At 52.2% G+C, this 11,111-nt stretch overlaps 1 protein-coding gene across 3 annotated transcripts in view; it reads left to right on the top strand.

The window, feature by feature from the left end:
• Cdh22 (cadherin 22) overlaps positions 1–2,963 on the top strand; it is a 128,090-nt gene extending 125,127 nt beyond the window's left edge. For all 3 annotated transcript variants that reach the window (XM_029556927.1, XM_008854613.2, XM_017803633.2), the window contains one exon: positions 1,828–2,963. In XM_029556927.1, the coding sequence (XP_029412787.1) occupies positions 1,828–2,363 (536 nt within the window). In that variant the 3' untranslated portion in view covers positions 2,364–2,963. The remainder of the gene's footprint in view (positions 1–1,827) is intronic.
• The last annotated feature ends 8,148 nt before the right edge of the window (positions 2,964–11,111 follow it).

Here is an 11,111-nt window from a genome sequence, read left to right as displayed (position 1 = left end):
CCTGCCTCTGCCTCCTGGGTGCTGGGATTAAAGGCGTGTGCCACCACACCCGGCTAGAAGACAGACTTTTAAAAAAATATATTTTAGGGGCTGGAGAGATGGCTCAGTAGTTGAGAGCATTGACACTCTTGCAGAGGACCTAGGTTCAATTCCCAGCACCCACATGGCAGCTACGAACTGTCCTTAACTCCAGTTCCAGGGGAATCTGAAGCCCTCTTCTGAGCTTCACGGCATTGCATGACACAGGTGCACTCACATACACGCAGGCAGTACACTCATACACATAAAAAAAATTATTGAATGTATATGAGTGTATTGCCTGCGTGTATGTAAGTGCACCCATGTCATGCAATGTCCTTGAAGATCAGAAGAAGGAGTCAGATCCCCTGGAACTGGAGTTACAGACAGTTGTTAGCCATGTGGGTGCTTTGTGGGTGCTGGGAACCGAACCCAGGTCTCTGCAAGAGTAGCCAGTGCTCTTAACTGCTGAGCCATCTCTCCAGCCCCTAAAGAGACTTTTTTAAAGCCCTGAACAACTGAAGGTTTGGGGGCAGGGGGGCTTAGAGTAGGAAGGGGGAAAGTTACTATTACAACTTTGGATGCATTAAGTTTGAGGTTTTCTTGGTCAATCAAGGACATGCTGAGCAGGATGTACAATCTAGATTTCAGGGGAGTCGTCCTAGCTAGAGCCAGGGGTACCCAAGTTGTTAGTTTCTAATTGGTTAAAGTCATGGGCCTTGAGGAGAGTGTCAAAAAAGCAAGCAAGTGTCCTAAGGATCAGGAGTGACATCCTGGGATGTCTGCTAGGGAGTGGGGGAGCCAGGAAGGGAACCCTGCTTGGAAGATGGAATAAGTCATTGGCAAGGTGGGAGGAAGAGGACTATGGAGTCCTGGAAGCCAGATGAAGGAAGGGAGATGACCAACTCTTTCACCTCTCGCACACTCAGGTCTCAGCCAACTCATTAATTCGTTCATTCAGCAAGCACATATCAAATGCTTATTCCACATCAGGCACCAAGTTAGGGGAACATTTCCAGGTCCCATAGGGTAATTTGGAGTGTGTATTTTGAGTTAGCTGGGCAAGATTGGTCTGTGACAACGTTGTGGTCTGAAGCTGAGCTGAAGGAAGGAAAGACCTTGAGAAAACAGGCTGATTTTGCCCTACGTAGGCCCTGGAAACAGATCTAGGGCCATCCAAGCCTCAGTCATGCTGCTGTTGCTAGTGGAGAGGCCAAAGAACCAATTGGGGGCAGGGGTGGAATTAGGCCACTGAGCCTGGCTGGAGTTCTCTGGGGGACCCCCTGCAGGTCCTGACCTGAGATGGGGGGCCCTGAATGGGAGGCTGAGACTTCCAGGGTGGACAGAGGAGGGCAAGGGCAGAAGAGAGGTAGCAGCAAGAACATCTTCCACCAGCTCCATCAGTCTTTGAGCTGGTGTCTTCAGCCTTGCAGTGCCTGGAGGAGACCTGGTAGAGTGCATCTCTCCACAGAGCTGAGGCCAGAGACAGGATGATTCAGGCCCTCAGAACCGGTGAAAAGTTAGCACCACTCCACTTGGCAATCCCAGCCCCACTGGCCATCTGGCTTCAATTTGCATATCTTCGGAGTATGGGTGGCTCATCACCTCACCAGTCATCTCTGTTCTGACTGTAAGAAAGACGGTTTTGCAAAAGAAACTAGAAAAACCTTCAGGAATGTTGAGGCTGAGGGGGGTGGGGTGGAGTGTGGGAGGATGGGGATGGGGGTGGGGATATGGAGGAGAGGATGGCGGTCCAGGCCATGCTGGGTGCTGGGCTCGGTCCTCACTCCGTCTCCCTTCCCCATGCAGTGCTGGTGCTGCTGATCCTCACTCTCAGGCGCCATCATAAGAGCCACCTGAGCTCCGATGAGGAGGAGGACATGCGGGACAACGTCATCAAATACAATGACGAGGGCGGCGGCGAGCAGGACACCGAGGCCTACGACATGTCGGCGCTGCGGAGCCTCTACGACTTCGGGGAGCTCAAGGGTGGCGACGCGGGCGGCGGCCGGGCCAGTCCCCCGCAGGCGGGCCTGGCCTCGGAGCTGCACCCGCTGCCGCAGGAGGCGCCGAGCCCGGAACCGGACTTCTCAGTGTTCAGGGACTTCATCAGCCGCAAGGTGGCGCTGGCGGACGCGGACGTGTCGGTGCCGCCCTACGACGCCTTCCAGACCTACGCTTTCGAAGGCGCGGACTCGCCGGCCGCCTCGCTCAGCTCGCTGCACAGCGGCTCGTCGGGGTCCGAGCAGGACTTCGCCTATCTCCACGGCTGGGGCCCGCGCTTCAGGCCGCTGGCTGCGCTCTACGCCGGCCACCGCGGGGACGACGAGGCCCCGACCTCCTAGCCCCAGCCTGGCCATCCTCCCTGCGCGGCCCGACGGCAGGGTACTTGGAGGGCTCCCCCTTCGCGACACGCCCCCAGGGGATGCAGCTGAGGGGGAAACCAGGGATGGCGAATGGTGACCAAGAGGAGGGAGGAACACCCAGCGGCTCTGGGGTCCGAAAGGGTGATGGAGATGGAGCCCCCCCGCGGTGGGGAAAGGACCTGGGAGAAGATGGAGGAAGGTGATGCTGCCATGCCCATGCCCAGGCTTCCCTCCCTCATCCAAGTTAAGAGGAAAGAAGGGCTGTTCATTTATTAAGCGCCTACTGTGTGCTGGGAGCTACTGGGAGAGCATCTGCATGGTCATGGAAACCATGAGGTGGGATCTTGCAGGTGTCAGATGGGAAAGCCCCCCAGAGAAGTGCTTGTGACCTACCCAGGGGCACCCCAGTGAGTGACAGAGTCTCTGGCACTGACTGGCTGCCTGACCTTGGGCAAGTCACCTCATTTCTCTGGGCCTCAGTTTCCTCATCTGTCAAATGAGGCTAATAACAGCACCTACCTCTAGTGTCGAGCTGGCACAGAGTAGGTGTTCAATAAATGCTAGCCTTTGTTACCATTCTCTTCTCTGTGCTCACTATGGGCCTGGTGTGACTGCCCCCCAGGCCTGAGTTCTCTCCCTCACCCCAGTGACCCTTTGCCTCCTCCCAACTCTCCAGAGGAGGAGGAATTGGTACCAACTCTCAGCTCTTGATCCTCCATGAGGAAGCCAGGGCAGGGATGCTCCTGGGGACTCTAGAGAACTTCCTGAGTCTTGGGCTACACCAAAATAGGACCCCTAACAGGGGTGTTAAGAAAGCACAAAGCAGGGTGACTCCCCAAGTGGGTGGGGAGGGACGAGCTAGATACAGTTATGACCTTATCTGTCTTGCTGTGGGAACTCAAGTCTTTACCTTCATGGATCCTAACCTAAGATCCCCTGGCCTAGACATAGTGTCACATACCTGCAATTCCAGCCTTTGGGATACTGAGGCAGGAGGATTGCTGTGAATTTCAGGCCATTCAGAACTACATAGAAAATCCTATATTTAAAATTTCTTTTTTAAAAAGGAGCCAGGTATGGTGGCTTATGCCTTTAATCCCAGCACTCAGGCAGGTGGATCTCTGTGAGTTCAAGGCCAACCTGGTCTACATTGTGTGTTCCAGGCCAGCTGTGACTACAGGGAGACCCTGTCTCAAAAAAACAAAAAACAAAACAAAAAAAAAATGGGGATGTAGCTCACTTGGTAGAGTGCTTGCCTAGCATTCACAGAGCCCTGGGTTCCCTCCCTAGCACCATATAGATAAGCTATGGTGGGGCACACCTGTAATCTCAGCAACAGAAGGATCAGAAGTTCAAGGTCTTCCTCAGCTACCTAATGAGTTCATAGCCAGCCTAGACTACATGAGATCCTGGGTATGAGACAATGGCAGTCTCTTGTCCTCTATCCCAGTCCTGCTGGGGTGACTCAGTGATTGCACATGGGCCTGGTGTGAATTCCAGTTCCTGCCATCTGGGCATCTTTCATCCAAGTGCTCCAACTGCTAAAACCTGTTTGCTTAGTAGTAAAGTAGGGGTGATGGTTTGCTTCGAGGCAGATAAAAGGTAGTGAGTACTAAGTCTCCATCAGAGCCTTCCTGACATGTGGGAAGTGCTCAATAAACGCTCTTTGACCTTACCTTGTCACCCAGGGAACTCTCACTCATCCATTCCATGTTGTAAAGGTACACAGTGGTGGATTCAGAGGCAGCCCATGTGCCCTGAACACCATCATAGTTAGGTCCCCCAGTACAGTTCACAGGCCAGGAAACAGGCTCACAGCAGCAACATGCCCAAGGTTATACAGTCAATAAGTCATTCCTTTTTATATTAAAAATTGTATCATTAGTGAGGGGAGGCACTTGTGTGCCATGCCATGTGTATGCATATAAGGATCAGAGGATAACTTGCAGGAGTTGGTTCTCTCCTTCCACCCTGGATTCCAGGACTAAACTCAGGTGGTCAGGCTTGTGTGGCAAGTGCTTTTACCTACTGAGTCATCTCACCAGCCTCAATAAGTAGTCCTTGCCCTCCAGTAGCTCCAGACCTATCAGGGAAAGGCAGAAACCACCAGTCATAATGTCTTTGATACAGCAAAATAAATAGAAAACAGTCCTGAAAATGCTGAAGGAGGACTAGATAATTCCTGAAGGACTTCCTGGAGAAGGTGACTCCTACTGGGTCTTGAAGAATAAGCATGAGTTGGATCCAATGGCCAGGCATGCAGGAGCAGCTAGACCAGCATCTGCAAAGGCCAGATTGGGTTGGGCAGGTGTGTGATCCCAAGGGCTGGATCATGAGGAGGAGGACTCGCTGAGCCAGGGAAGGCTAAGGGAAGAGCTTGAAGGCCAGGCTAAAGAAGCTGATGCTAGCCGGGCCTCGCCTTTAATCCCGGCACTCGGGAGGCAGAGGCAGGCAGATCTCTGTGAGTTCAAAGCCAGCCTGGTCTACATAGTGAGTTCCAGGCCAGCTACAGAGAAACCCTGTCTCAAAAAGGCCAAAAGAAAAAAGGAAAAAAAAAAAAGAAGAAGAAAGAAAAAAACTGATGCTTGCTCACTTTGAACCTCAGTGAAAGACGCCCAGCCAGCAGGAACTAGAATTCACACCAGGCCCATGCCCAGCCACTGAATCACCTGGGAGACTGGGAGGAAGGACAGAAAATTCCCATTGTTTTAGAATCATAGCTTTGGAGCTGGAAACTTTTGGAGACACTTAGCCCATCTGCTGATGGCCACTGTGGTGGCTGGTGGCAGGGACATGGGTGATGAGTGAGACAAGCCGGAACAGGGGACAAGGGAGCTACAGATCCTCCTACTGGAGACCCTCCGACCCTGGCTCCTGTACTTCATACCAAATGAGCGTTGTGACTCAGAGGCAATGCACAGTCACCTCTCATCCTGTGTGGCTAGTTTTCACGGAGCCAAGAGACAGCTCTGAGGTTGGATGTTGCTATGTCCCTTATGGGGCGGGGGGCAGGGGGGGACTGAAACTATGGGATTAAGGTGACTGGTTCAAGGTCACCCAACTGATGACAGCTGGAAGATCCCCTGACTCCAAGCCTGTTCTTTACATACACACTGGCTGCCTTGACAGATTATAATCCTGCCAAGCAGGAGATTACACATAGATGACTTATCTGAGGGACCCAGTGTCAGAGGTCCAAACCCTACTCATGGGGAATGCTCTAGCGAGGTGATATGGAGTGAACGTTCTTTGCTTACCTAGATTCACTTTCTGAGCTGTGCCGTTTGCCTGCTGTATGACTTTGGACAACTTACTGATCCTCTGCACCTCTGCTTTCTTGCCCATAAAGTGCACAAGCCCTAGGCAGCAACCCCATGGGGGGATAGCAAAGGTAAAATGCAATCTAACAGCTGACACCAAACACTTCCTGAAATTTAACTCATTAACCCTTTGCAAGCCAATGGGGTAACCATTTAGAGTGGAGGAAACTGATGCATAAAGAGATGAAGTGACTTGGTCCAAATTGAACAGGTTAAAGGAAATGGATACACTCAAATTTAAAGCTTGGTGCTCTGACCCAGTGTTACCCTGTCAGCAGCCCTGGGTCAGCCTTCAGCATGTCCCGGTGTATCTGAAGGTTACCATCCTACTGGCCTATCAGATTCCTCAAGGCTTTGGTGATTTTCTGCTTGTTTCCAGGTTGGGAACAGAAGGAAAGGCACCGCCTCTGGTCCCATTCCTCCCAGATGCTGCTTCCACAGGGTGTCCAGCTCCTTCCCCAGATCCTACGGAGTGCTCATCCACACCAAACACCCCATAAGCCACTCTGAAGATTTGGGGTAACTGAGAAGGGTGTCCTGGGGTAAACAGCCTTTGGCTATTGGCCACACTGGCTCCCACCAGCTCCCCAGAAGTCCTGAATCTTCTGCTTATGTTAGGAGAGAATAGAGTCACCAAGCTACAGGTATGGCCAGCTCTGTGGGAAAATTGAAGGATGAAGGCCTGTTGTTCACCATGTCTACCTCCACACCGAAAATGGAAAGACCAACAAAATCCCCTTCCATTGTTATGTATGCCTGTCACCAGGATTGACTAAGAGAAAAGACTGTTGAGGGTCTTGAATGAAAAGTGATATATTAATATAATTGACTGAGAATTCCAGACCCAGGGTTGTGATGGTGACGATGGCACACTTATGGAGGGCTTGCTGCATGCCCGTCCCTGCACTGATTAAGCACCATTACATAATGAGATGAGACTTGCTGATTCTGCTCTGTGTCTAGCATTCCACGTAGTATGCCGTTTCATTTTAAGGGGTGATTTTAAAAAATATTTTATTTATTATTTTTATTTTATTTTATGTGTATATGTGTATTGCCTGCATGTAGGTAAGTGCACTTATTTTACAAGGCTGAGTCTAGGAACCCCAAACTCACAGGTGAGGAGGCTTTGCTCAAAAGCACAAAGCCTGGACTTGGCACATAGTTCAGTTGGTAGTTCTGAGTTCCATCTCCAGGACCCCATAAACCATAAAAGCATGTTGGTGCGTGCCTGTAACCCAGTACTCAGGAGGCAGAGGTGGGAGATTCAGAAAGTTTAAGGTTATCTTCTGCTGTACAGCAAGTTCTAGACTAGCCTGGGGAACATGAGGCCCTGTCAGCAAGAAAGAAAGGAGAGGGGTGAGGAGGGAGAGAGGGAGGGAGAGAGGGAGGGAGGAAGGAAGGAGGGAGGGAGGGAAGGAAGGAAGGAAGGAAGGAGGAAGAAGGGAAGGAGGGAGGGAAAGAAAGAAGAAAAGAAGAGTATAAAGCTGGTAAGGGCCTAGGACCATGTTACATGCACCCCACTCCTACCCAGGCTATGGCTCTGCACAGGACCAAGGCACGCTGGGGCATGGAAAGGACAGAGAAGCAGTTGGTGAGAGGGGTGGTGATGTTCCAGGAGGAGGGCAGGACTGGGGAACAAGGTTGAGGTAGAACAAGCTGGCCAGCCACCATCTAACCCCGGTCTACATCTTTGCTGTGGACCAACTCATGTGTCCTCGTGTCTTTGGACACGCAGCAGGGAGACAGAAAGCCAGCTCTGAGCACCACAGGTCAAGATCCAACCCCCATCTCCTGACTCAGGCAGCTCAGAGAGCCGGCTGCTGTCATAGGGGGGCGGCTCGTTGCCTGCATCCGTCAGCCAGCCGTCATCACCACCCACCCCTGGGTCACGAGTCAGCAGCCCCACTTACCTCCTGCCAGCCAGAGTGCTCAGGCTAGCTCTGTCACTGGCCACTGAGCATTTTGCAAATGTAGGCCTGTCATCCCTGGGTCTGAAGCAAGAGTTCACGCTCCAGTGCATGAGTGGCTGCAGGAGCACACCTGTACAGGATGCACACACACAGTGCACCCAAAAGACATGTTCCTTCCCATGTGTACCATGCCAACTCATGTGTGTTCACTGCTGTGCACCACTGTGCACCCAGAGGCTATCCTGCAGGTCTGTAAATGCAGCCACAGGCCAGCACACCATGCATGCACTGGAGGCAAACACTCACATATGCGCCCATGTTTGCACGCAAAGCACACATTGCCATTGACACACATTTCCTCGCATGCATACACATGCATGTTGCTGGTTCTCTTCAATGAGTGAACGTATTTTTCCATTGAGGCCACACTTACACATATATATGTGGCCTTCATAAGCGCTTAAGCGAAGGCACTGCACATGAACCTGCTTAGCACATAAATAAAGCAGCTCCATGCAACACTCATAGCATTCGTGCAGATTTGTGCAGGAGGGCAGTAAGCTGCAAATTCCAGTTGAAGGTGCTCATACTTGTGTTGACAAGTGGGTGAACACACAGGTCTGTGTGCAGAAGCACCATGTATATAAATACTTCTGAGTCCCTGAGCCCACAGGGGGCCCTCTAGGTGCTCAGTGTCACATAGGTTACAAGCACACATGCAGTCCCACACACCTTGAACCTCCCTGCAACTCAGCTCCTCTGTCCACGAGCACCTTTGGAGGCTAGCCACAATTCACCCACAGCTGAGCCCCATGTATCCAGCTCCCCAGGCGAGTGTGCCCACAGGCAGACACACACACCAAGATCCTGCCTTCCACATGCGGATGGAGGCAGAGTCCCCCGGCACGTGGATGCTCACGGGCCTCCTTTGGTGTGCAGCCTGTTCCAGCCCCAGATTGTCAGGTGTGCTCGGGACAGCAGGAACGATGCCCACACGCAGAAATCGCCGCTCATGCAGAATCGCATCTGCTGCAGATTCCTCATCTGCTCTGCAAATGATGATTGGATGTTATTGTGCGAGAGAAAGCTGCGAGGCGGGATTCATTAGCTTTATTGTCAGGAAGGCCTCCACGGCACCAGCCCCCACCTCCAGGGTTGGCTTAACCCGCTGTGTGCTGGGGGTGCCTGACTCTGACAGAGAGCCCAGTCCTGGGCCCCCATGGGCTTCAGAGAGCACTGTGAAGAGAGTCCTGAGGCCCAAGAGGTGGCTCCCACCTTGCCCTCACTTGCTGTGTGGTTCTGAGTCAGCTCACTCATCAGATATGGAGGCTCAGTGCCATGGGCCTTCAGGAGACACGGGCTTCTCAGGCATAGTCCAAGCTTGGGGAAACTGCTGAAGCAAAGGAGGATCAGAGACTGTGGGGCAGTGAGCACTAGTTTAGAAGTCAAAGGCCTGCACAGGCAGGTAAGCAGGGCCTGGTCAGCTCCTGCAAAGAGCCTTTTCCAGAGGACAATGGGGAGCCACTGAAAAGTGTATGCATGGGTTGACAAATGACAGGGACCCAGTGAGACCTGGATTTCAGATAAATACAAAGCCATTTGCCTGGGGTTGGCACCCTACACGTTACCCTACTGAACATTCTTAGATCAAAACAATTGCCCATCATTACACAGAAGTTCACATTCAACTGGGAGCCTAGAACTTCCATTTGTGAAATCTGGCAACTGTATACAAATTTGCACTTTTAGAAAACTGATCTGATTGTGTCTGATCCTGCCCACTCTTGTCTTGTTCTAGAATCTTCAGGTGGGATCCATTCCCCTTTGGAAAATGAGCTGATAACAGTGGCCACCTGGGGTTATTCAGAGCAGGACATATCCACAGTAGCCCAGCACTGGCACAGCCTGTGGGCAAAATGAATGGAAGTTAATGGATGCAGGCAAGGGGGCCTGGAATGACGGGAAAGAGGTGGTGAATCAGACTTCTTTCAGAAAGAGGCTGAGGGCCTGGGGCCCCTCACGTTAGGTGAGACCCTCAGTGGCACTCACTGCCTACAGCTATGTGCGGGGAGGAAGAAGACGGGTGCTGGCCTTGGAAAAGACAGTGAAGTTGGGCTTACCAGGAGCACTGGGAGCAAGATGAGTTGGGGCAGGATAGGGGCTGGGGGAGGGATGGGTTGTGGCTATCTGGAAGCCTTCAGGAGGAGGCTAAGGAGTTGAGGCCTCCAGGGCAGGGAGCTAAAAGCTGGAGGAACCTGACGGAGCATGCTGTAACCACTGAGACACACACTTCTATAGGACGGGTCCTCTAGGAGAAGAAGGGAGCTGAGGGCAAGGCACATTCACGATTCTCGTGCCCTGGATGCTTTTGCTAGGCTGGCATGACAGAGCCAGTGGCTTAAAGGATGGAAGTGCCTCCCCTCCCTGTCCTGGACAGGGCTTAGTGGCCTGGAATCCTGGTGTGACAGGGCTATGAAGGAGCTGGCCCAGGCTTCCCCCACCAACTCACAGAGGCTTTTCCCTGGGCTTCTTCCCTTTTCTTCCCTGGACACGACTGTGTCTATCCATATTTCCTGTTTTGATAAGGAAAAGGTCACACTGGGTGACTACACACACCACCACCACCACCACCACCACCACCACCACCAGAACATCACCTCATATTAACTAATAATATAGGCAACAATTGTCGACTACTTCCAAAAGAGCATGTTCTGGTTTAAGGCATCAACAACAAAGACATTCAGAAATCAGCAAATAGAATTTAAGAGGCTGAGATTCAATTTATAACAGGCTCAACCTGATACCCACCACAATCCTTGCCAGCTCCCTCCCTGGGCAGGGTGAGGGGCCTCTGCCCTTTGTTGAGAGCCCACAGGCAGTCAGAGGAAGGAGGCAGAGAGACCCTGATCATCAGCAGGGGTGAGGCTACTGAGTCACACCCTCACATTAACCACTCACACCACATATACAACCACACACACAACACACATGATACACACCACAAAGAACAAACACACCACACACACACACACACACACACACACACACACACACTGATGTCCTGAGAGTGTACACACACTCACACTACTGTGCACACGGGCAATGACACAGAGAGGACAGGAAGCCAGTGCACACAGGAGGCAAGGGAGCCCATAGCTACACAGATCCCTCAGCCTCACAGAGGGATGAGGGTTAGTATGAACATGAGCACACCACCCCAAGGGGCCTTTCGATGTTTAAAGTCCTAGGTATACAGTAGCACCCTGACACGGAGCGCACACCCACACCGCTGTCCACTCCCTCTCAAGGTGTCTACCTTGAGGTGGCTTAGCTTCCTGTACCCCAAAGCTCAGTGGTGAGGAGGAAAAGGAAATGGGTGCAGGCTGAGACACCAGGGCACCGGTACATATGCACACAGGATTCTGAGGCCAGGTTCCACATGCAGAGCCCAGGAGGCAGCCCTGTTCCTGTCCTGCCAGCTGATTTCCCAG

Source organism: Nannospalax galili, unplaced genomic scaffold, assembly GCF_000622305.1.
Source record: "Nannospalax galili isolate Female #2095 unplaced genomic scaffold, S.galili_v1.0 scaffold2227, whole genome shotgun sequence".
NCBI lineage: Eukaryota > Metazoa > Chordata > Mammalia > Rodentia > Spalacidae > Nannospalax > Nannospalax galili.
This window is presented reverse-complemented; position numbering and strand designations above follow the sequence as displayed.